The sequence below is a fragment of the Gnatocerus cornutus genome, chromosome 1 (genome assembly GCF_029298725.1).
Source record: "Gnatocerus cornutus isolate USDA-ARS CGAHR chromosome 1, icGnaCorn1.1, whole genome shotgun sequence".
In the NCBI taxonomy this organism is placed as follows: Eukaryota; Metazoa; Arthropoda; class Insecta; order Coleoptera; family Tenebrionidae; genus Gnatocerus; species Gnatocerus cornutus.
The window spans coordinates 8,593,305-8,621,073 of NC_142233.1; the positions used below are offsets into that span (position 1 = coordinate 8,593,305).

A 27,769-nucleotide genomic window follows, 5' to 3' on the forward strand; every position below is an offset into this window, starting at 1 on the left:
ATAAATAATTTTCATGATAGTTATGTTCACTATGAAAACAAAGCGGCAAAATAGTGTACGACAGGAATTCCAGAGCCACCCTTGATGCTTGAAACATTTATAAACACCTTGTAATATAAAACAGGTAAAAGTAGTATTTGAATCTAATAGGCATCCATTTCTCAGCTTCAAGTATCTTATTGAAGCATTATTTTAATTATAGGTTTATTTCCGATACAATAAGAGACTTCTTAAAACACTGATAGTAGAATACTATAGACTAGGTAAACCCGTACAAACTTGGAAATTCCAAACTAGCTAGTCAGTAGTCCCACCAGTTTTGGTTTAGAACTAAGACAATTTTCTGTAAAAACGATCGAATAGTGTCACTTTTTAGCCAACGAATGAATGTCTCAACAACTAATGAGCGATCGTAATTAATAGTTCGTTTCCAGGACCACGACCTTTAGAAATGCGCAACATTATTTTTAAAACTTGAAAATCAGAGAAAGAATAAACAGCTCACAAGACAACGCAAACACTTGTTAAAGAAACGTCTTATTAGAACTAATCCTATTATTCTTATTTATTTCGTATGTTAGTCCGTAGATGGAAATTTGAATTTTTTGCTTTAAAAAATATTAGAACCATACCTGAACAAAAAACTGTATTAAATGTAACTGTTTAAATGTGCAATTTTCCATTTTACAGCTCATTAAAGCATTGATTTCAAATTATATTCGATGTTTTAAGACATGTGTTTAGCGCACGTGTTCCGAAATTCTAATGGACAAGTTCAAAATCCAATCTCAATCTGTTTTATAAAACGCGTTTTGCACATTTTATTTATTGAAGCGGTATTTCAACATTTTTTAGAGAAAAAAACAGAAACATTTTACGAGAGCGATTAATAATTGAAAAACAATGCTTTAATAACACTCGTAATGTTCCGAACTAGAAAAAACTATAACCAGATTTAAATCATATTTGACTTACTATCGCGGAATCAAAATTTCGAACATCACTTTTTGACATGGCAATGTAAATCAAGCTTTATTGTCATTGTGACTGACATATAAAGTAAATTTCTGACACTTGCTGAGCCTTTTATAAATTTGAAGGTTATAAAGACAAAGGACAGTTTACAATTTTTAAACATCAATCAATTTGATTGATTTTATTAAATTGAAATGCACACTTTTCAACCATACATAGACCAACCACAAATTGATTTTTGGGCAGACATCGGCAGTCTGTAAATGCTCTAGAAGTGCTCTCTAGCCGTAAAATCCTACTTACAGCTGCTTGGATGTAAATAACTATACTTTTGGTCATGGAATTTTCGATAGGGTTTTTACGTTATGTTAAGAAAAACTAACGTGAATTATACTTTAATGTCATTATCATTGATGTTTCAAAACTATAAAGTTGACTTTTCATGGAGAAGATAAAGGTCATTTCACATTTGACGATTAACAGTGCCCAAAATTCCATAACCAAAACATACTTCTTGTTTAATAAATTAGATACAAAATTTGCATTGACAGCTTGACCGTAAAAGAATTGGAAAAGCCAAGATGCATTTACAAAATTTTGTTTTTTACATGTGAAATCCCTATGTTCGAAAATCCATTCTATGGTTTGAACAAACAATTGACAGGAGTATTTACTAACTCACAAAACAGTGCCGTAACGCGCCTCTTAAAGCACTGAAAACACCTGAAAAGCACTGCTTAACTCTTAAAGCACCGGAACAGAAAATGAAAAACATTCTATGTTATAACTTACTTTTCTTTAATTAATGCATGCCTGTAGGAGTAGACAATACGTGATGTATCGATACTGGTCGTTTGTTGCCAATAGAGATAAACGAAGAATAAAACACAGCAAAGAAAAAAAACGAAGAGGACTCGCTTAAACTCGCCCGGCTTCATCCTTCCGTGGCTCTGCAACAACAAGTTCAGAATTAATAATGTATGGGGTCACCTCACAAAGTAGACAAAACACCTCCTAACTCTATTAATCGTTGATAGCACAGTTTAGTCCTTTATAGAAAATTAAAGTTTATGTCCCTGGTCCAGCACTTGACTACATAAATACCAATGTAGAAAACAAATATTTACGGGATTGTTAGTGAGAACAAAGAGGACGAAAAACCTCAGGAACTTCTTATTTTCGTTTAGACGTGCTAACTTTGACTTTCTTTCTTAAGTCTAATACATATTCATTTCCAATTTTAAACTAAAAATATTTCGAATACTCGAATAAAAGCAATTTTTAGCTCTGCGTGTCACCGTTCAGTTGTTAAACATTAATAATTGACATTTTATAATGACGTCACCATTGAGATGTTGCTCATGACGTTTCTGAAATTGTAAAATGTCAAAGTTGACAAGATAATAGTTACCAACGTTGAAAAAAAAAACAAAATCTATACTTCATTTTTTCTGAAGTGGATTTTTGGTTGGCGGCAAATTTAAATATGATTGACATATTGACCGATTTTAATTATTTATACCTAATTAGCTAGTTGGGTTAGACGCATTTATCAAATCGATTATTCTTTTACGTACATTTTTCCTCAAAAGATTTTTAATAGACCGCATAAAATGATGATATAACAACAAACTGGTAACTGTTTTAAATGTCTTGTGGCCACGAATGCGTCATTATTGGATCGATAAATATAACAATAAATAAATAATGAAAGAATAAATAACTCTGCCTTGCGTCGTCCTTAGTCATGGTTGCTATTTTTAAACCCCTTATAAAATATGTAGGTATTAAAAAATATAAACAAAAATTTGTTATTTATCTATGCGCAGGCCTAGTTATTCCTTTTTTTGAAGAATTTCAAGCTCAAACCTATTACTAGTGGTTGTCTCGGTGTTAAAATGATAACATTAAACTGAACTGAGTATTGATTATTTCAGGTAAAATGTAAGTCGTCTCAGTCGTGCGAGAGGGTTCGATATACTAGTTTGCGTCACAAAACTGTTCATGTTTCAAATATTAACAAGTGCCTACTCATAAAACAACTCATACGTAACAATATGTCCTTCCAGAGTTATTGAACATGGTGACGGCTTTGACTTTGGAAGCACTCTACTCTTTTTGAAACACTGAAGAAGCTTAAGAGTTGCCATGTTGAGATAGCACCAGGACGGCGCTTTATAACAGGTAGGTCATTGAATCAATTTCTTCATCCAAACCGTCAATGTTCTTTTATTAATTAAAGAACAGGTAGTGCATGGCTGTTTTCACTTAGTAGTTCAATTGCAGTGTGAAGATGTTTCATTTTATAGAACTAAATCACGCACATAATTTAAGCCGGATTATTCTGTTTTGACGCAAATTTTATGACACTGGTAATTGGCTTTATGACTTTATCCATGACTCAAAATTGTTTCAATAATGGTATTTAATAATTATGATAATTAACAATAATAAGGTATTTTACATAATCATTCAACACTGTATGGTTACGGCGCGAGCACAGCGAGCTAGTTTAGTAAAAAGCAAGTTCATAGAATTTCTTATGTTCGAATTGCTCACTGCCACAAGAGTACAACTGCACTACTTGAATTAGTTACTAATACCAACCCACGGTTGCTTAACTTTATCATTATTGCCTAGGCCATAAAATGCTACAAAATGACTGTAAAATTATGTTAAACAATCGAACATAAGAATAACAATAGACCCGTTTAAAGCTCAATGCAAATAATTACTTTCTCATAAACTTCTAAACTAAAGGGTTTAGGTACAATGCGAACTGTATGACTTTATCTGTCGTCTGATCCTGTATTACTTATTTATACAGGTGGGTCCTGAATTGTGGAAATCCTTTCACCATTAAACTTCAATATAACGCTTTAGAGATTGGGGAATGCGTAGTTGTTTATGTAGTTTTTATTATGTATTCGTGCTGTGATCTCTAATGGCGGTCAGTGTGGGTAGTGGTATAAAAATTTACTCTGATTGCTCGTATTTTTGAATATCAATTCAGTGGCTGGGTGAAACGGTCAGTAACTAAAGTATGTATTAACAGCTGGATTTTCTTCAGTACTTTTTGCGAATATTGTCACTAATGACTACTATTAAGTTCCAGTTGTATGTTTTAAGTAGATCGCATGCCAGATTACGGGTAAATTTTCTTCTATTAAAAGATAGACAACAAGTAAACTCGTACTTAATGTTTTGATCCAAATTGTTTCTGTTATAATTTATTTTTAGGCTGTGGCGACCCGATAACCTCATTAATGGTATAATAAAAAACAATATCATGCAATTAAACGTCGAGCGCTATTGTTGTTTGATAAGATTTGACATTATTGGCGATTACATTTGTTAAAATTATTTTAATCACCTAAAAAAGACCGAGGTCATCAGTTAAGAACAAAGGAGACTTGAATAAATCTGATTTTCCGGAAGCTAGTAGAGCCTGGACGATTTATAGTATTTGATTGAATCAGTCGAAGTGACAATCCTTCAATCACAGTTTATAAAATCATCTTACAGGATCAATCATAGTGTCAGTTCTTGGTCAATTGTCAATTTTATTGATCGTCTAGGATTCTCTTTTAGGGTTCCGTTTAGATGTTGAAGTTATTTGTCGCGACATAAAACTACACCGTGTTTCAAAAACATTTTCATCTAGTCACCTCTGATTTCCCGTACAAATTAAATAATTCCGCTTTACAAAGATAATGATTGGTCTAGGACGGCTGGATGTCTGAGGGGTTAAAACTAACTCAACCTTTGCTTAATTTTGCTGTTTGTTGTTCAAATTATTTTCCTATTGGCGATTGACAGAAGTCCAAACTGACAAGACTAGTAGAATGTGAGCGAGTCAAAAAAATCTCAGCCCAAAGGCAACTAGATGAACATCATTTTGTTAGATGTTTTTATACGGCGTTTAAGATTGCTTAAAAAAAGTCATTCGACATTTTTTTAAATTTGAAATGTATACCGTTATACCGAAAGTAGTAGTTCCCAATTTTAAACCCCATATAATATTGCATTTTTAGATTCTACATCCAAATTGAGGATCACTTTGTAAACAGTATTCTAAAAGAGCTTATTGCTATCAATCCATTCTTCTATGTAAATTTTCGAAATGTCTTTTGGACATAAAGACGTTAGGGTAAAAATTAGGGAAAAATTGAATTTAGCGATTTTTGAGGTTAACACGTTGTCAAAGTTGAACTTACGAATACTAGAATTAAGGATAATCCAAAGTCCCTAAATCTATAGGTCTGAGCGAGTTGCCAAGTATGGGTGGGTGCCGTTACGGGGGGTGAGAGGGGATGTGACGTCATAACGGTTCGTGTCATTTAATTCGACAGGGTTCCTACAGAGAGCAGTGGCGCATTTGTATGATTGGTCCTCTACCCAAAAAAATTTTCAGTCTCTTTTTGGCTCTTAAACCTGCTTATTATCATCGTATTTACCTCCTATTTGAAGAAAAACACAGAAATATCCTAGGATCTTAAGACACTCAGTCCTGGGACACAAATAATTCAATGACAAAAACTTTATTCATTGAAAGATCGGAAGTTGTATTGTCAAAAAGTTTTGTGATCCTCACCCTTTCCTGGCAGAAATTGCTATATGGCAGACCATTTCAAAATGTGCGAAATGTTGAGGTTTTCTTGGTGTTCCCCACGTGGTTGTGGAAGGAAATGATGAGGTAAAACCAAACTTTTCACTGACAGTGCAGCTTCCGATCTTACATTTGAAAGCATTTTGAAACTGATTAGCCAAGTGCGAATTACTATTCTCATTTGAGGCACTTGGGTCAAGCAGCGATTGGGGACACCACTTGTGCTTGTCATGAAACCTTAAAAAAAGCTTGTTTGGTCGAATTAGTTTATGACTGAATTGAGTGTCAAAAGTGAAAATACATGCATGCAAAAATACACCGGTGTACTGCAGTTTGCTTGCTGACCAATGTATTCAAACTTCGCGCCAAAAGGCGAACCGTTTTGACGTCATCAACATGGAAACGCGATTAGTGGACTCGCTCAGACCTGTAGATTTAGGGACTTTGAGGATAATCAACTCGGTATCCAATACGTGTATTAGAAAAAGTAACAAAAACCATCTATGTTATAGAGGTCGCCAGTGTTATCACATCTCTATTTTCGGTTGCTTTCGTAGCGTTTCGTGCAAACTCGAATGCTTTTTGGGCATTTGACAGTTTCTCGATCTAAGGGATGGAGATGCACCACCAATACCAAGCCGCTATTTGCAGGCATGCGCACATTAAATAATAACTTGAGACCACCAGCGCTCAACTTTTTCTCATCGGCAGATCGTCGTAAATTGGACTTTCCCCACCACTTAGGTTGATTCTACTTATTGTATATCTTCTTGGTTGAACTATCAATATGTCATATTAACTTAATTAATTAAAGATTTGTTTTATAAAATTGTTATACAATTTTTAACCAAATAGATTATGATCGATTAAAAAAGAAAGCTTCTATCTTAACGTGTGATCCACAAAATTTTTATTTAGGGTAGGCTTTGACAAAATTTACGTAAGTCGACAAAAATTTGACAGTAGTTTGACACTTGTCAGTTGATTTAATTTCAATTAGTTTTCAATACATTATTGATTCTGGAGAGACACGATACATTTTCTCTTATTTGCACCTCGTTATGTTACATATTGAGGTTATATCAAAAACAAAATTTCACTCCGACATGACTTCTATGTTTGCCTCTCTCTTTCATGGCCTACCCTAAACAAAAATTTTGTGGCTCACATGATAGTTAAAAAAGCACAAATTGCGTTTTGGTTTTCAATTTTTGGCTCAAGATAGAATTAACTGCAAGATGGTAGAATGCATGGGCACCTTTTTGTCATCAACCTGTATATTTACATTAATTTTAATCATGTAAATAACCATTGACATAAAATTTTGATTTATTATTGATTTTAATACCTAAATAAATGAAAGATTACCCTAAAAATCCAATTTTTTTTATTAATTAGTCCAACTTAAGTTAATGAGTCCAACTTTTGAAAACTAAAAGTGTCAAATACACAGTGTTTCAAAATGATTTTCATCTAGTTAAAGTAACCCAAAAGGTACAAGGTGTTTATAAATGTTTCTTGCATCAAGGGTATGAAATGTCAAAGAAATGTGCCGCTCATTACAAATGTGGGTTTCGATTTGTCAACTGACATTTGCTGTTTACCTCAAACATGAAGCAAAGTAAGTTTTGAGAAATAAACTGTTCTAGTTGTGGTTCACAACCTAAAAATCAAAAACTTGGACACAAAACTGTAATTAAAAAGGTCATTGAAGTAAGTATAGTTGGAAATATCTAAATAAACCCAAACATGCGCATGGTAGAGGGGTGTTTTTGACATTTGACGGGGTTCCCAACCATAGGCGTCACAGATGGACTATTTGAAAGAACATTCCCGCAAATATTTATTACCGAATCAGAATGTACAGGTTTCTAAAAATTATCTAAAAGAAGATTTTTAAACCTAGGGCGTAGTTTCTAGATAATAATCACGTTCCATAATTGTGGTTTTATTTTAAAACCAATGTTGATGTTGACACGACGCCACTGTATCACATCACAGTTTCGCTGGTGTATGAGCATTAACGCGTTTTGCTAATGCGCATCCGTTTGTTTGGGTCTTTTTACATCTTTCCATCTGTAACAGTATAAGTAATTTTGAAGATACAGGCCACGGACACAAAATCTTAGACGACATTTTTCTGACATTTCAAAAATTTGAGTGTAGTCTGGGCATTACTGTCATTGTCATTACTGACGTTTAAAACATAAAAGTATTGACAAGTTGGCAATTCAGAGTTGCCATGACTGAAGTATGTAAAGCCGATAAAATTAGAACCGCCTCTTTAGTACAGTGTGGTATGATCTATTATACAGTCAGGTCCTCACAATTTTGGAAACTCTGAAAATTCTAACCATTTTGAAATAAAAAACTTGACAATGCAAAAAAGTAAGGTTACAAATTCTAAGTGGGGTTTTACACCATGTGACAATTAGATGACACTGACGTCAAAGATTTTGTGTCCGCGGCTGTAGTTATATTCACTATGAAAACAAAGCGGCAAAATAGTATAGGAATTCCGAAGCCACGCTTGATGCTAGAAACATTTTATAAACACTTTGTATAAGGCTATATAGCAGTAGTAATATTATCCTATTGTGTAAAAGTTAACTTGTAGTAGAAAACATCCCAGAGTAGTAAACCATCTGATTGTACTATTGGAATGTAATCCCATTCGTGCCGGTCGAACTGAGCGATGTTTGAACTAGTTCTGTCATTTTGGACTTCTGTTACTACTGACGCTTGTCTAACGTCAAAATCGCCAATAGGAAAAAAATTAAACAACAAACAGAATAATTAAGCAGAGGTTGAATCAGTTTTATCCCTTCAGCGATCCAGTTGTCCTGAATCAGTATCTTCTTGATACTTTTAAGTATTGTGAGGTTATGTAACCAACGTTCCAATCATTATCTTTGTGAAGCGGCATTTTTTAATTTGTACGAAAAATCAGATTATTAGATGAAAATCTTTTTGAAACACGGAGTATTTTGTTTTACCCCCAAAGAGCTAAAGTCCGTTTTTTTTATTAAAAAACCCCGAACACCGCACGCTCCCAGCACTTTACAACCGGCAACACTGTCGATGGTGACTTTTTGGTGATAAAATCAAATAGGTTAGCTGCCTAATTGATAACTTGATGACACAAAACGGCCTTTCAGGCTGTGCTGAATCTTTTCACTATTAAATCCTTTGATTTGCAATCAAACAGGCTGTAAAAGAAACGTTTTTAACGGAAACACTGCCTAATTTTCAGAAATGTCAAAAATTTGATGACTATTTTCTCACCAAAAATCTCCCTAGGCAACGTTGCCGGTTTTAATGCAGTTACAAAGCGCTTATCCGTTCTGTACCGTAATCAACTATAAAATGATTTTTAAAAATGGTATCGACTACTCATTAATTTATTATTACTCATTATATTATGTAGGTGTACTTAGAGCCGTATTCTTGAACCGTTCGAGTTGAGACGTATACGAGTCGTATACGCGTTGCACCGGTGACTTGACGCGAACGCTAAATCCGCACGCTCGAGTCCGAGCGAAAGCCGTATTTTTGAACAGTACGAATCGAGACGTATATGATTTCATCGGTCTTGATCGGACTCGCCTGAGCGTTCGCGTCAAGCCAGCGGTGACAACGCGTATACGACTCGTATACGTCTCAACTCGAACGGTTCAAGAATACGGCTCTAAATCCTATAGAAAACTCACTGAAGTTTTGGAAACTTGTTAATAAACATTAAATTCTTAACAGTGTATTTATCGGACTCAATTAGTACCACAATGGAAAACAATACTCCACCACAATATGGAATAAAACCTCAATATTTAATTTACATCGCTTTATTTTAACGAGTTTTCCTATTTGACCGTTTATAGTGTCTTTCCAATAAACATTCAGGTCATTAATAAAATATAAATCAGCCGGCATTTAACTGATTTTTTAAAACCATTAGACCAGACGCCTTGTAAAACCCTATTTTTTATTACACCGTTTAACGTTGAACCGTTATCTATAATTAACCAGACGTAAACTAGGTATTTCTGCTCTGTTTAAAATGGGCGGTGTCATTACACTGAAATTTTCTTGAATAGATTTTATTTTCAAATATATGCAATTTTCAGGTGTGTTATGTCTATGAAGAAATTGGCGGTCTTATCAGCGCTTCATAACTATGGCGGATTAAACAGGACAGAAATGAACCCCACACCTGGATCTCCTCCAACTCCGGTGCATGGGGTCAACGTCATGCTTGGAGGGTAAGATATCATGTCAAATTACTGATTGCTATCGTCTTAATCATTTATTAATGTGTTGACCCTAAGTAACTAATTCATTGATGGGGAAGAGGTGATTATTAGAAAAGATATACAGGAAATTGATTAATCAATCTTAGAAGTGTTCTTGAATTATGCAGTGTTGGCGCAATTTATTCAGGAAAAATATCTGAATCGTTTTCTTTTGTCTGTTCCTACTTATAATCTATTTATATTATTCGTCGAAGTCTACACATTAAGAAAAAAGAGGATCTAAGAATGGAAACTCATTTTTATATTAATTGGATTTGAATATTTCATAATCCAGTGCTGACCAAGCGTGATAGCTAAACAGTAAGACTGTATGACTAAAAATGTGGGGGTGCCCCAACCATGCGGAAACCACATTTGCCAATTAAAAACTACACAAACGCTTTTTCTAATTCTGTTACAAAGTGACAAAATGTTCGTCGAGTGATAAAACAGTGCCACTTTGTGTCACTAGTTATGAAAACCTAACAAAATCCATCAAAAAGAAATGTCAAATCTTTATTTTAGCGCGTTTTTATTACCAAATTAGAAAAAATCTTATTCGCAACACGAACCGGAAGTGCCTTATAAGACGACGTGTTGGCGATCTCAATTTTTGTGCATATTTTTTAACTTTAAGGCGGTTTGACACGATATTTTTTCTCAAATTTTTACGAATAAATAAAATAATAAATTTGAGAAATTTTCTTTCAAATTGACGTTCAAGATTTGTTACAAAATTAATGCAGAAAAATGTTTTCTGTTTGCTTTTTATTAGTAAAAATTTGAGAAAAAATGTGATCGTGTAAAACCGCCTTTATATTAGTAGTTTTTCAAAAATTCTATAGCTTTCGGACAGTTAATAACTTGATTCTTCCAACACGTTTTACTGACTTTAAACTCATAATTAAAATAGTTAACAACTTCATCTCAAAGTTTGACGCTGTAAAGTTGTATAGTATTTGAGGTAAGTGGCAACTCGTAGGTTCAAAACTTTTGTTTTTCGGAGCACACTGGATGTAAGGCATATTCTTTTATAGAAACCTTTATATCTATATCTCTTTAAAGCTTATTTCTTTGTAGCCGCCAAATTTAAAATGCGGCTCTGTGATTGGTCGTGTAATTCCTGAGCAATGCCAAACAAGAACTGTCACTTTTGTCAAATTGTTACCAAATTGTAGAAGCATCGGGAATAAACTTGTTTGTGTTATTTTCAGTGCAAATTAGTAGGTATTTCATTATAACTTTATGTATTTCATCATGCTATTTTAATTCCTAAAAAACTAGTCAGTGGCTTATGGAGCCATCTATTAATCAAAATTGACATTTATCTATTACCATTTATCCTGCTAATTTCTAAAATTGCACTTTTGTAAATTGGGAATTTCTCTGCAGGAAAAATGACCAAAATTGATTTTTCACACTTTTATTTATTTAACTTAACTCGACAACTGCATTTAAAGAACAAAAGAATTATAACTGGACGTTAAAGTCAAGGATAAACGGTAAAAAAATCCGTTAATCTTTCAGTTTTATACAGTCGAAAAAATAGCTTAATTTACCAGTCACAAATTTTTAAATTTTTTTTTTGTCAAATGCGATTGTCCCAGCTTTTTTTGGCCACAACTGTACTAAAATTCTGTTCGAAATATATATTTCACTTTTTTCATTTTTAAAATTTCAAGCCGGATCAGAAGTTAATTTTTGTTTTAAAAATATTATACACACTGTATTTTTTTTCATAACTCTTTCATTTTTCCAAAAAATTGTCCCACTTGTGTATCAGTCAACTCAAAATAATTGTGTTATAATTTAGTTTTTTCACTACTATCTTGAAAATGTATTATTATCTATGATGCTTTTGACCCGAAAAGTTGATTTTATATCCTACTGGTCATTAATGAATTCATTATCTACTTCTAGTTAATAATGAAAATGGTATTGTTGGTTGCCTACATGCACATGCTTTGATATACGAACTCTAATGAGCAAAAATTCTCAAAGAACTGAAACGAACTGAAAGCCAAAACTAAGAAGGATGATTGTTGTGCAGCCCTAAGGCATAGACATCCATTAAATTATTCTCAACTGATAATAATTTGACAGTTACTAATGTCAGTTTAAATTTTGACAGATTCGAAAAGTGCACCACACATTTTCAGGTTAGAAACCTTGTATTTACAAAGAAATTACAACAACGTGCTAATAGTGAAAAAAATAAATTAACCATGCTTCGCATCTCGGGTCATAAAATAGCTCGTCTACTAAAGTTTCTTCTCTACCTCGGTTAATACAACAATTTTTTCAGAATAAAATAAAAATATAAAATAAAGATCCAAAATCCTCGAAATCTGTATTCACTTCCATCAAAAATATTTGGTTTTGATGAAAGTTTTTTGTTCCGCTTATTGCCCGAAACTTACATACATGTAAATTTTTTCAGAAGCATTTCTGTGGAGGTTGCAATTGTTAATATTATTAATATTACATTTACGCACATTTAAAGACCTGTTATACTATTTACATGATCATTACAGGAAACTTAGTTTGAGAAAGGTAGTACACAGGAAATGGTAAACGTATACTTTTACTAATGAAAACAGCATTTTCTCTACGAAAATTTGTTAGCTCCAAATGGTCTTGATCACTTCGTCGTGACTCTTGTTAATTAAACTTCATTTTGTTACACATACACTGCCGCTCAAAAATATTTGCCAACTTAAAAATATTATTAATTCTTTTGCGATTTTGCGGTTATTTCTGCTGATTCTGTGGTAAACGATAATTATTGCACGCGTTTCCACATCTAACTTAACTTTCTTCACCATTTCTGTACAAAACTGTCACTAATTGTTTGAGAAAAACTTCAAGAACAATAAACTTTCGCAACCACAAATTAAAGAAGTTTTGTTATCAAACATCTTCACGATTTTAAAAAAAAACTGTATTCGTCAATCAACACTTTCGTTTTTACATTTATAGACTGATGGATTGTGAAAATATGTGAAACGATAACTTTTTCAAAATTTCTAAAAGTACATTAAAAAATAAAAATATTGATATTTTCTAAAACATCAAAAAAAGAAAAAAATTGTTGTTAACATCAATGAAGTATACAGGGTCCGGCAACACTTGTGTCCACCCCCAAAATCGTCTTTAATTTTAAAGTTACAATTTTGAAAATTTGCATACGCTCATAGTTGACAAAGCTCTAGAAGCTGACGCAAAAATTTGTTTTTTATCACGGTTTGCTTGGCGTCGCGACGCCTAAGAAGTATAATTTTTAGCGATTTTTCAGCTCTTGCGGAAATATTCGCGATTTAATTTTTTTTTTAACATGACTATGATCCAAATATTTGAGTTTTTATTTTAAATATAATGCAAATTGTGTTTAAAATTTGCGAAAAAAACGCTGCTTTATCAAGTTAGTTTTCAAAATTCTGACAGCGCAGCGGCAAACTACGTTTACGCCAAAATTTCACAAGTCACTTCATTCACTCTTATAAAGGTTAATTTTGATTACCACGGGCATGTTGCACTTTATGGACACCAGAAATCGTTAATTAACATCGACAAAGCGACAATTTCACCAATTAAGACTTTTGTTACAATCTAAAGCGAGCCAAAGGATTTGTGACACAAGATGTTGACAGATGGGTGTAAACGTAGTTCCCAATTTTGACGTAATGAAATTGGAAACTAACTTAATAAAACAGCATTTTTTTCTCAAATTTTGAAGACAATTTGCATTGAATCTAAAATGACAACTGAGATATTTTTAACACATTTATATTGAAAAAAAATTAAATTAGGGGTTGATATCACAAACCTTCACAATTAACTAAAAATTACATTTTTAAGGCGTTGCGACGACAAAACTATCAGTGATAAAAACAAAATTTTGCGTCAGCTTCTAGAACTTTGTCAACTTTGAGCGTATGCAAATTTTCAAAATTTAATCTTTAAGGCTGTTCTACCCCTCAACTAAAATTCGTGTTTTAAAAAATATGCAACCCAACATACTAACCATTTGACACATGCCAATCATCCATAAGGGTGAAAATCGTCTGTAAAATTAGCATATTTTCTACCACAGTTCAGCAATAAACCAGGCACATGAATTTGCCTTGCTTTGGAGTTTGTTTCGAACGTTTTCCCGATTTCGAAATATTATGTCCCTCGAAAATAATAAATGAATAATAAAGAGAAATAATAAATGATGGCATCATCTAATAAACTTTATATTTCAAGTAAAAAATGTTTCGTTAAAAATGTGTACCATCACAATTTTATTTTCAAAATTACAGTGTGCGACAAATTCAAATTAATTTAGAATGTGTTATGTAATCCAAACAAAGTACATACCCAAAGAACATTCTTACCTCAAAACCTTCACAATTTTTAACATAAGTAGTTGAAAAAATCATAGAAAAGAGATTCTTTTTCTATTTTACTTATGATTTTAATGTATGTATGGTTATCAATATTTAAAATACACATAAAAAGAACTAAAATTAAAAAAAATTATATGCAAATCATAACTTGTTTAGCCGCCAACTTTGATACAATTTTTTTACTTTTTATTACAAAATTCGATTTTTTACAATAATTTTAAATTGATTGTATTTGACAATGTACAGACTTTTATTTTGGAAACAAAAATGTTTAAAACTTACAAAGTTATAAAATTTTACTTTTAAAATTAAATATAAAATTTGGTGGTGACTTGCGGTTACCGGCATAGGTATGTTTTATCAAAAGGTGGGCTACCTATAGAACATAACAGTTTTTTGGCTACTAAAACTTTGTCACGCAGTGTTTTAATTGATAATAAATTTAAATAAATTAGATTTAGATATTAGTTCATCTTGTCGTTTCTTGTGTTTCAACGAATCCACGGGTATTTAATAAAATCAATTCTACCAAATTTTAAAATGGATATTTGGGTATAGTAGGCAGCTTTTACCATGGCGTACCTGACTTTTAGAGTCGAATATTATCTTATTGCACTCATAATGTGGAGGGTGTAAACAGGCTATTGTGTCCGAAAATTCAAATTTACGACATCTTCAAGTAGGTAGAAAAATGTGGACCCGTGCCTCTTCTAGGTATTAGCGCGGGGGCTCAAGATGATTGTTGATCCCTTTACCGTGTTTTATTTAATGACGTTGATAAGCTTTTAATTTTTGTTTATTAATTTAAATTTTAAACAAGTTAAAAAAATTTTACAATGAGAACGAAAAAATTAGCATCATTTTAATGTTGGAACATGTATTTTACATAACTATAAAGAATTTTCGAATCACTTTTTGACATGGCAATGTAAATCAACCTTTATTGTCATTGTGACTGACATACAAAATAAATTTTTGACGCTTGCTGTGCCGTTTATAAATTTTAAGGTTATAAAGACAGTTTACAATTTTTAAACATCCATCAATTTGATATGCAAAATTTTAATTTCGCTATAGTAATTCAAAATTTAATATCAACAATATGTTTCTGAATTTGCGAAATAAATTATAAACATTCGTTTCTTTCTCATTATTTTTTCCCAGAACGGTACCATTTGCACTCGTATTTGACATACGCAAAATTAGATTTCTATCGCAATCCAATTTTGCTGTTTAATTATTCCACAAATAGGTATTTTCCAGAATCTTTTGTAAGAAGTCTGTTTAACTATTTGTTCTTAATTCCTTAATTTTTAGAAAAAGTGGGGACTTTAAGTCGAACATTAAAATGTCGTTAAACTAAAACTAATCTATTTGGAGTGGTAATATGTATAAAGATGACCGGTAAGTAAGAAAAATCATTTTGATGTTAACTGTTTGGCGAATTTTGTTCACTTTGTTTTCTTTACAACCTATTTCATGGCAACCTTGGTTAGATCAATCCAATGAAGAAGTTTGAAAAATTGATGTCTCTCGGTTTTTTCAAATTAATAAACAAAAATTAAAAATTTAATAATGTTTTTAAAAGAAAACATTGAAGAGATCAATAATAATCATCTCGAGCTCATACCTGGAAGAGGCACGGGTAAACCTTTTTCTACCTACTTGAAGATGTCGTAAATTTTAATTTTCGGACACAATAACCTGTTTACACCCTTCACATTATGAGTGCAATAAGATAATATTCGACTCTAAAAGTCAGGTACGCCATGGTAAAAGCGTTCTACTATACTTCCGAATAACGCAAAATATTACAGGTAGGTAAAGAATATGTTCTAGAGCTACAATTTTTTTTATAAAATTGAAAAAACACTTGATCACGATTTTGTTTTCGATAAATCGCTTATGCCAAAGGTATTTTTACCATGGCAACATAGAAGTTGTTTTTAATCGCGGAAAATGCAAGATTGTAGAAAAAATATTGTGTGTATTTCGAGCGCAAATTCAAATTACCGTTTTAGACTTTTTGTCTCTTTCAATCGGCAATGTAAATTTTTACGCTCTTAATACACAAATAGCTATTAAAATTTGTGTAGTTATACTTTTGCCATCAGCTACTTATATTAATGTGAGTTTCAAAATTATGAAAGATATCCATCGATCTAGAAGGATTCTAAGTAATACTGGTGTATTAAATTTTAACACTAATTTGTTTTTACTTTTTATACGTGGACGTCAAAAAACTTACATTTATACGCATCACGAAAAATTAAAAAAATACATATCTTGACATAACTAAATATTTCACAAATTGAGAACAAATGTCCATCTCAATGAATGTTTTCATCGTTTTGGAAAAGTTTAAAAAGTTGCTACAGTAGCACAATTTGAGATATGTATAAAGGAATCATTGAAAATGTAAAATCATGCTTTGGGTAATTATTTTAACAAAGTTGGAGAAATTGCCAAAATACAGAAGTAACAATATAGAGCTATGCTGGTATCTAAAAATCAAATAGTTACGAGAGCGCTAAAAAGCTTTCAATCGTCTAATTTTTTTTATTTTAACCTGACGGTCATGTATGAGAGACAACTCGGTGCTGACCTTTTTGGTCTTATGGCTACTTGAGAAAACATTCCACCCTGCCTGCGGCAAAGGACCAAATGGCCAAATATGCAATAAAATGCATAACTATCAATGTATGAAATGCAATTAATCCGTTGTCCTATATAGAATAGACTGTTTAAATGCAATGTTGTAATGCAAGTTATTAATTGAGGTCTACTTCAAGAGTCAAAAGCGATTTTTTTGTCAACAAATATGAGTTTGATTGCACTAAATCTAAACTCAAAATACTACACTCAACTGAGAAAAAAAAAGGTTCTGAACAGTGACTTTTTAATTATATTATCGATTGAAAATCATTTGCAATCGTTAATCTAATTATTAAAATGTCGACAAAATGTCTTAAAATTTATTTTTAGAAATCTTGCATGAGGGATAAAATGTTATTATATTCAGATGCGGCAGTCTTCAATTCTTGGTAGAAAGTAGGTATAAAGTTGGGGTCCCAATGGTCAATCGCCGTTCCGCCGAGTTGTAGTCGTCAAACCGTGATTAGGATTAGAGACCCCCTGTTGTGAGGGGCTGTAAATCATGGCAACATTGAAGTGTTGGTTGCCGACTTTTTGAAAATTGGGGATCATTTTTACATTACATTTTATTTTTTTCTAAAGAAACTATTCATGTGGGGAAAAAAACAAGGAGTTTCCCGGATGTAGAATAAAATCCCTCATCTATCGAGTCGTAGTTCAAGCAAAAATTCCTAAAACTGTGCCCGTAAAACGACATGGCGTTTTTTCAGTTTTTATTTTTTTTAAATAAATTTATAAGAAATTTTTGAAAATCAAAGAGTTTCCCGTGTACATTTTGATATTATCTACACGTACAAAAAAAATCAAAATTCCAACTCCTAATTTGTGGCCGTAAAAAGTAATGGCGTTTTGTGCTATTTCCTATGCACTTCGGCCGGGGTAGGACGGAGCCTTAAAATTAAAGACGATTTTGAGGGTGGACACAATGTTGCCGGACTCTGTATATAGTGAATTTTCCTGTTTGTAACAGTATCCTGTATTTGATGTTAAGCAGTTATTCTATGTTAAGCAGATTACTAAAATAACACCCTGTATAAGTTAGCTTTTTGTAGTAATTCATTATAAAAAAATTATGGGTTGTGTTTGTTGATTCTTAAGTTCAGTGCATTTAAATTAACATAAATTTACCAAAAATCCGTCGTGAAGGGAATTTTTGTTTGCAGTTTGTTGCGAATTGATCATAATCATGTTTATGCATTAGCCTTATACAGGGCGATTTTTAAAAAACGGCAGGCGTTGTAGAATTTTTATTTATGAACCGATTTCAAAAATTTAAAAAACAAATTAAATGGTTTTTAATTTACTGTAAACTGATGATTTTTTTTTTCTAAATGTCTAGGTATCTTTTGGGCGATACTCAACTTTCTTATTTTCAATTGGCACCCATATTTTTTTTCATAATTTGGAAGATATTAATTTTCTTGATTCAGAAATGTGTAATATGTTCTACTTTAGAAAAATTATTTAAAAAAAAATATCAAAAATGAAAAAAATTGGGCAATAAAAGTTAATAAAATCTAGGTGCGTGGTGTTAAATAACACAATACTGTTAATGTATGTCAAAAAACAGCAAAAAACAGAAAGAACAAGTTTTCTTTCAACAAGATGGGGCACACCCTCTCGTAGGTGTCAATTGTGCAATGAAAAAAACGGGATGGCGTTTCAACAGTATTTTAATTAAATTAGGTAGATGTTTTTTCTGATTTGTAATTATTATTGTCTTTTGTTATTAATAATTTCAAAAAAAGATTGCCAATCCTTTCTGTTATTTGCTGTTTTCTGACATTACAATCAAAGCATTCTTTTATTTGACACCATGCACCTAGATTTTATTAAATTTTATTGTTTATTTTTTCCAATTTTAATAATTTTTTTAAAAATATTTTTTGTTAAAGTTAGAACATATTACACATTTCTGAATCAAGAAAATTAATATCTTCCAAATTATGAAAAAAAAATATGGGTGCCAATTGAAAATAAGAAAGTTGAGTATCGCCCAAAAGATACTATAAGCCATTTAAAAAAGTTTTAAAATCATCAGTTTATAATAAATTAAAAACCATTTAATTTGTTTTTTAAAAATCACCCTGCAGATAGTATAGTATATGAATTCAATTCAGCTGAAAATATGTCCGATTGTGTTTACTTTAATGTACACTCAGCTGAAAAAAAAAAGTTTTTCTGGAGATTTTCTCTCTGTGTAACTAATGAAACGAATACTACTTGTTTCGACTTTATGCTTGACGGAGAGAAATCTTTCTCCTTTAGGAATTCTACCATTTCCCAGACGATTTACTTAGATAAGTTTCTACTAATGAAAGTAGTCGTATATTATTAATAATAATTAAAATATCAGTGGTAAAATAACAGATATAATTTTACCTTTACAGGGCCATGATCAGCGGAATTATTCTCGTGGTCTTCATTTTTTGCTATTGCTGTCACAAGACACAAAGAAAAACGCATTTACCTCCGTACTGGAGGGAACCCGGAGGATTATCAATGGAAATATACACTGTCGAAGCACAAAGTGTAAGTATTATCGAAAGCAAACCTCATTTGTTTGCGGAAATACAGCGGTCACGTTCTACCAAAAGCGGAAGTTGCTAATTCCAATAACACCAATCATTTGCATTTATGTTAACTTGAATTTTAATCTTACCGTTAAGTAATATTGCACATTTATTTATTAGCAATCTTGACATTTCTGGGTTTTTAAGATTTGAAAGTGGTACTTTATTAAATCACTTTCCCACCTGTCGGAAGCTCAAAATGCTTGTTCTTTCAATGAGATCATTTTATAGGAAAAATCTAATCTGATCTGAGTGTTTCCTTGACCAATGAGAACGAAAATAAACTCACAACATCCAAAATTGTCGGTAACTTTACTTTAAGCTTCTGTTTCCAGTGTTTCAGTTCCGAAGAATTCACTGAGACCCATCATCGGCCACCAACACCTCGGCCGCCACCCGCGTACGACATGGTCGTTCCAATGCATAAAGGATCAGACTGGAACAAAGACGAGGATGAAGCTGATTTGCCCAGTTATGAAGCCGCCGTCAAACTGCAGGCTCCCGAAACCGGATATGTTTGAATTAAGAGTTATAGTGCTTCTGGGTGCTTTATTGAGATACCTACACTTTAGAACAATGTGCAATCTCCACAAGTGCGATCGAAAAATAAGAACGGAAAAAGACACAAGGGCAAGCAAATTTATTTAGCTTATCTTTTTTGAAAAGGGATTTTTGTAATGAAATTCTCATGATCCAGTTTCTTGACCTTATTTACTAGTTAGGTAACTAAATTTGCTATCGTCAAGGACGTAAATGTTTAGATAGGCAATAATGTAATGTAATAGGTCTAATTGAAATACAGCACATCAAATATTTAAACTGAAACACCACCGATTAGGCGATTAGAGTACGATTTAAAAAAATGAAGAACGGCGATAAATTGAGAAACTGAAGCGAATTGTACATAAATATAGAGCTTACGTCTGCAGGGAATAATTATTAAGAAAGACATTTTTTTATATATTATATGATTTGTTTCTATTATTCTATATTTTGATTTTTTATATGTATTTCAATTACACCCTTTATAACAAAAAGACAAGTGTATAAAACACCAATTAAAACTAGGAATTGAGAAATAAGTAGGTCTGAAGGCCTTGATAGTTCTAAATTCACAGACTTTTTATAGAATCAACTTACTTAGATGACTATTTTCAGAGTCTGTTTAACAACGTTTCTAAGTTAAACAAAGATCAATAAAAATTATTTAAAATTATTCTATTATTATGCCTTGGTCCAAATAAATTAATTATTATCATGAAGATTCGTCCGAAGAAATTCCATTTTAACGTGAAACTAACATACATAATAACAATTCATGTAAATCAGCATATGTAGCGGAAAAAAATTAAGAAGAAATTATTCATACGAAGCAGCCGTATGAAAAAATATAAAATGATCAAAAATATTCGTCATCATATTTCGCGTAAGATGGTACCATATTTATCTTTCGACAAGGTGTTTATAAATGTTTCTAGCATCAAGGGTAGCTATAAAATGTCTAAGAAATTATCCGCTTATTACAAATGTGGGTTTAAATTTTTCAACTGACATTTGTAGTTAACCTCAATCATGGAGCAAAGTAAGTTTTGAAAAAAAAACTGTCCTAGTTATGGTTTGAAACCTAAAAATCATAAACTTGGACACAAAACCGTAACTGCAACGTCCTTGGATTTTCAGGATAGTTATATTCGCTATGAAAACAAAGCGGCAAAGTAATGCGTGACAGGAATTCCAGAGCCATCTTTGATGCTAGAAACATTTATAAACACCTTATAGTTAAAATTAAGACCGACCGTTTTTTAATTGCTCAGAAGCAAAAAGTGTTACTAACATTTATCAATAATATTATATTCAAGAAATAACTGTTGTTTTATCAATACATGCATAGCCTACAAAAGTCTACAAAATTTTGAGTAGATTCAGGTCAGGATTCAGAAATATTCTTACTACTTTTGAGGGAATTATGTGATGGTTTTTAATTTTTTGATGCTTTATTTATTTAGCTTACAAAATTAGAAAATTATGAAAATAAAACTTTGTATTCTGGAAAAGTAATTAAATAAGCTTAAAAAGTCCCAGAAAAATATAAGCAGATAAAAAATATAGACTCTAATAAGGTAAATTAAAAAAAAAAAAACTAAAGAAGAATCTACATTCTAAAGAGAATCTAGAGAAAGAATTTTTTAAAATTTTCTTAAGATTGGTACTTGGTGTTCACAACACTAAAAATGTAGGTACTTTTTTTCCCACCTACCAAACAAACACACAGATTAAACTGTTTTTTTTTCATTGCTCTGATGCTAGTAGCTTTGCTGCCGAAATGCCCGTCAGCATTGTTTAACAAAGTTTGGTGTGTGAGAAAGCAGTTTATTTTTTGTAAATCTAGAGAAGATTTAAAGCGCAAAATCTAAAAACAAAAGAAAATCTAAAAATTTATGAATATGAGAAATGAAGACTCTAAAAAGACCAAAAAGGATCAAAAGAAAATCTAAATAAACTACAAAAAATTAAACAGAATTTGAAGAAAATCAAAGAATCCAAAGAGAATTCAGAGAATCTACATATAAACAAATTATATGGAATCTGAATTATCTAGGCAGAATCTGAGGAAAATATGTACATATGAAGAACATCTGGAGAATGCGAAGATGTCTAAAGAATTTTAGCAGAACTGAAATAAAAATTCTAAAAATAAAATCTGTATATAGAAAAATTAGAGAGAATGCAGTATAAACACCCTTTTTGGTTTGACTGTATACTTGCGAGTACGGATTTTCGGGTATTGATCATATTTATGGCGGTTTTCTTTGGTCTCTATAAATAATTCGCCATTTAAAATTTTTACAGATGACAAAAAAGTTTCTAATAAATCTAGACAACAATTCATTTTTACGCGTAGGTAAGAAAACTAACAGCGTTCAATACTATAATTTTTAATTTAAATTCATCGAAAAAAAATGCAACAGTTTCCGTACTTATTTTAAGACTAGATTAGAAAAAACGACCATATGTCTCCAAATCAAAGGAGGTTTGTGTGACACATATTTGTACGCTTATTTTAAAACTGTACCTTGAATACAATTTGACTAAATTATAACGACGTAATTTATCTCATTAGAAACCAGTACCGTTTAGAAATCGGCGTAATGATGTTAATTTAGGAATTTTTAAGTCAAAGTTAAATTGAAATTCATATTTTGTTACAGCTTAATGATTCTGACTAACAACGTTTAATGGCGGATCAGTTACTCGAAAATCTATTTCTGGAGTAGTAATTATTACTTATTAAAGGAATTACACTGCCAACATTTTTACCATTTTATAATGTATTCTGTGTTTTTCATAGAAATCGATTTACAGGATGGTAATTTGTAGTGCAGGTAATTGATTACAAATTGCTATTTGTGTGCAATTGCAATTACACTCGACATGATTCAGAAAGTATGTTTAGTTTTTGTTCTGAGATTATTCACAAAAGCTGTTTTTTGAACACCTGTTAGGTATTTATGCCCTAAAAAGTGTAAGATCAAAACCGTATACGGTGGTATTGTTTAGGCTCAGTCTTCACATTACACATTCAATCTCTTGAGAAAATCCGATGTTGAATTTTAATTAGCGAAAGGAGGTACATAGGTATTGTATTATATCCTACTTCAGGAAAAAAAAGCTTAATTACACCAAATATCTTAGTTATCAATGATTTTTATTATACTCAGTTACTCCGTTGAGCATACTTTGAATGAGACGAACTTCTTCATTGCGAGGATACACAGCACTTCAGTTGTTTGGCAGATGAGGGTAAATTCTGCCGCTTCATATTGCCTATGGTACCCAGACGCTCTGCGACACCCAAAACGTCCTTAGATTGCGAATTGGTGTTTTTTGGAATGACAATAGTACATTATAGAGATGTCCTAAAACTCGTGACCCAGAGAAAAAAAAAGGTGCCGACACCATTAGAGAAGCTGAATTCAAAAATAAAAATCGTCAAACAAAAAAATCGTCCCGGTAAAAAAAATGCGAGCATTCTGGGACACTCTGTGGTACAGGAATATGTGTCTCAACGACCCGAAAAATTTTAAGGAAGCAATTTTTTTATAAAACACTAAAATAGAAGAAATAGAAGATTTGGGATGGTTATGAAGATTTGCAAAATCGGAAGCGCGACAAAAGAGATGGCTTCATTTATAAAACTCCCCAATGTTCATGAGGATACAGGGCACTGTCACACCATCACAGATATTGTCACCCTAAAAGAAACACGGAGGTTGGCGCTCAAGAACAGTCGTCGTTAGTGAACAAAAGGAAAATTAGCAAAAAAAAATTCTAAATAATCCAAGCAACAGCAACTAATTTGATCATCGTTTTACTATTAGTAACGATAGCTCTAGGGCCGTGAACTTCAATTCGAATGACACAGTTAATAACAGAAACTTGGAAAGAATTTGCACTTGCACCTATAATATTAATGAATAATTATTAGAAAAATTAGAATACAAAATTAGAGTTAAATCTTGTATTTTTACTTAATACTAGACCAAACGTTTTCAATGGTTAAATAATCAAGTACATAAATTAGATGCCACAGATGAAATTGACAATTGGTTGGAAATTGAATTGTGATTTCGGTAGTTGCGGATCGGTTTTTGGCATTCAAAATGCAAGATAATAAAGCTTTAATTACAATTTTTTTTTAAATTTTAATGAAGTTGGTATTTGATATTTTAGTTTAAATATTTATTATGGTAGCAATTTGAGGTCTTAGAAAAAACATAGTATGTAACACGTTTATAAACTACTCTGGATATTCGTTCTTTAAACACTCGCTCCGCTCGTGCCTAAATGTAGGGGAGAGCGGGGTAATGCCACGCAGCCGTTTTTTAATAGTGATCAAATAATGCGTTTTGCTAATGTGCGTTCTAAGTTTTAAGAGTCAGATTTTCAAAAAGCTATGTTAGAAAATTAATTCTGCATGTATTTCAAGTGTAAGTAGTTATACTATAGTGTCTTACGACTGTGCCTTATTGCATCGACTATGTCCAAATTGTGTTCAAAAAAGAAACAGAAGCTCCAAATGGGGTAATAAAAGATGTTTATAAATGTTTCTAGCATCAAGCGTGGCTTTGGAATTCCTGTCGTACACTATTTTGCCGCTTAGTTTTCATGGTGAATATAACTATCAGGAAAATTATTTATAATGTTACTTACTTCAATGGTTTTGTGTCCAAGTTTTCAATTTTCAGGTTTTAAACCACAACTACACAGTTTATTTCTCAAATCTTACTTTGCTTCATGTTTGAGGTTAACTACAAATGTCAGTTGACAAATCGAAACCCACATTTGTAATGAGCGGCAAATTTCTTTGACATTTCATAGCCACCCTTGATGCTAGAAACATTTATAAACACGTTGTATCACGCACAAATGTGAAAGCTCTAAAAGTATAAGCAGTAGCAGCATTACTAGAACCAATAGCTAGATGTTCGTCTGCAGAGTCTGTTAATTGCCCCTATTCTCAGAAGAGAACGTAACAATAACATCACAAAACGATCGACATCGAAAAAACTTCATTAATAAATACTTAGTTTTAGAATTTATCCTCATTTTTTTAAAGAAAGAACTTGGTAGACATTATTGTTTGACATGCGTGAAATTACCCCATATAATAGGTCATTTCACGCAATACACTTCTCAAAATTTTAATTTTTTGACAAAAATGAACTTAAGATTTTTCAAAAACTTTTACATTATCACGTAGTCCAATGTTACAATTATTGTTTGTCTGAAATCTTATATTTTCGATATTATAGGTTTTTCAGAAGATTTTTGCTTAAGTGCGTGGTATTACCCCGCTCTCCCCTACTCGTGACTAAAAAAACGTTTATAAAACTTGTCACATAACATACTCTGTTTATTTATATTATGTATCGTGTGATCATTATTGTTTGTAATCGAGTCATTTATGAAAATCAATCCGTTTATCGACAATTCATACTAGCGATCTGTCATCTTATCAACCAAAACTGTAAAAAAAAGATAAATCAAGCGGCAAGGAAATATCAAAAAGATTCCGGAAGTCATCTAAAGTGTGAGACACAGATGGAAGAAACCCTCAAAGTCGATTCACCATTTGCCCACATTTGGCATTGCAGTTGATAACCATTTGACCACTGTCTGTACGAATCTATCGAAGACATACTTACCTACAAATTAATTTACAAGGCTGACTCGATTACAAACAATAATGATCATACGATATAAGTATTAAACGTCACTTACATAACATTTGAGGAAAAATCACACTTCTTATGACTATTACAAAATATCGAGCGAATATTGACATTCTGTGAGGGTTTTAAGTTACAGAACCACGGTGATTCAATATATTCCATCACTTGTTGCAAAATAGCCAGTAGTGGCGAAAAAAAAATCTTTTTTTTGCCAAAATCACGTTGAAGATGCAATGTTAAGAAGCAAAAAAATTTCAAAAAATCGTCATTAGTGTAAGTAATAGTCTCCAAATTTCAAAAAATATCCTTCTAACAAAAACTCAACTGCCAACACGAATTGGCATTTCGTTTACATTTCCAGACTTCCAGTAAATATCAAATGTTTGCAGTAGAAGGTCATTGTTTTTTACAGTTATAATTAAGCTGCACAGGTCTATTACAATATTTTCTTTTATTCCAAACTCAAATATCGCGAAACGTCATCTTTACAGTTTAGAATGTGCATGCATGTATTCCCAGTGACACAAATTTCCTTTCACAAAGATTAAGAACGTCCCTTGTATTATTGATGTAACAGTCATGTTTTCCACATGAAATCTCCCAACTACTATTGACAGGTTATTACGAAAATTTACAATTAAACTTAAGTCGAGCGGTTAGAACTGAGAAAATACGATCATGCATTTTTAATTAACGTTCCGATGCCACTGTAAATCAGGAAATGAGAAACTCACCGATGCATTTAAGAGAGTTTTATTTCGCAATCCTAGTTAACAGGAACGTCGAGAATTATTTTAAAACGAGATAAAATAAGATCAAAAAATCACTTATTGAGAAATTTTTGCTCATCAACGTAATTCCGAAGAGGTAACGAGTTTCTGATTAGCTATGTATCGACGCATCAAGCACTGATAAACTCTGGTAGAAGCTATTGAGGTAATTGCTATTTGCGATTAAGAGGAGATTAAGAATGAAAATTGAAATACAGTAGAACCCCGCTATAGGGAGAGACGGATATTGCAAGGTAATTTTAAGATACCGACAATTTACTTTGTAGTGTAATCCTACTTTAGTGTACTTCTGTTCTCTAGTTATAACGGGGTTCCACTGTAGTTATTTACTAATGTAATGCGGTTCAACGGCGTATTGGGAGAGTTTCAGCTATGAGGTTTTGGCAAGATTACTGTACATGATTTTTATATTGCTATATGTATTTAGCACTTATCAAGTGTAATGTTATCAAATGCGTGTTGGTATTTACTTTGTCACTAGACGCTAAATGTCAAAACTATGTCAAAGACGAAAAAGGATGAGTATATATACTTCTTTTCAATTCATAGCGAGGCCCCCATTTTAATGTCAACTAGTATACATGAGTGACCAGTATATTGTATTATGTTAGTAAAATGCATGAAAGTTGGTACTAATTGGGATGTTTTGAAGAAGAGGGGGATATCGTGTCATACGTTAATTTGTCAAAACACATTTGTTTACACTAACCTACAAACTTAAATTTTTAAATTGTTCTGGCTCTTAAAAAGTGCACTGTAAGTTGAAAGTATGTATTAAAACACTAAAAAGTAAGATACCGGCCATTTCTTTAACCGGACCGATGCGTGAGCTACCATTGAAGACTTCGCAATGATAGGTTACGTCCAGTACAAAAATCTATGTACAAAAAGGTACCCCAAACTTATACAAAGGCAATTTGGGGCAAGATTATATCAAAATATATCAAAATTCTTCAATCCTTTAATTGAGTAAGCATTCCTGTTTCAAAAAACTCAGCGAGATTTTATTACTTCACTGTTAATAACCAACAAAGAAACCACTTATTTAAAAACCATCTCAATTTGTAAGACAATAACTTCATATTTTCGGAAGAATTCAACAGTTTTTGATATTATTCCAACGCGAAATGTAAATGTCTCATCAATGTTTACAATTATGACGTTCCTGTCAAAATGCTGTTATACACGTCGGCAACTTTTGGTGTTTAAAAATGTCCCTATAAAGTACATTCCTCGACACAGTTTTTGGTACA

At 32.1% G+C, this 27,769-nt stretch overlaps 1 protein-coding gene across 10 annotated transcripts in view; it reads right to left on the reverse strand.

Moving 5' to 3' along the window:
• Positions 1 to 27,769, reverse strand: part of fdl (beta acetylhexosaminidase fused lobes) — an 88,224-nt gene that overhangs the window by 12,089 nt on the left and 48,366 nt on the right. For 4 of the 10 annotated variants that reach the window (XM_088038608.1, XM_088038616.1, XM_088038624.1 and 1 more), the window contains 2 exons: positions 19,782 to 19,928; positions 1,768 to 1,925 (listed from right to left, as the gene is read on the reverse strand). In XM_088038608.1, coding sequence (XP_087894734.1) covers positions 1,768 to 1,913 — 146 coding nt within the window. In that variant the 5' untranslated portion in view covers positions 1,914 to 1,925; positions 19,782 to 19,928. Of the gene's footprint in view, positions 1 to 1,767; positions 1,926 to 19,301; positions 19,439 to 19,781; positions 19,929 to 27,769 lie in introns of those variants that run through there. The other 6 variants (XM_088038582.1, XM_088038599.1, XM_088038643.1 and 3 more) reach the window with 3 other exon arrangements.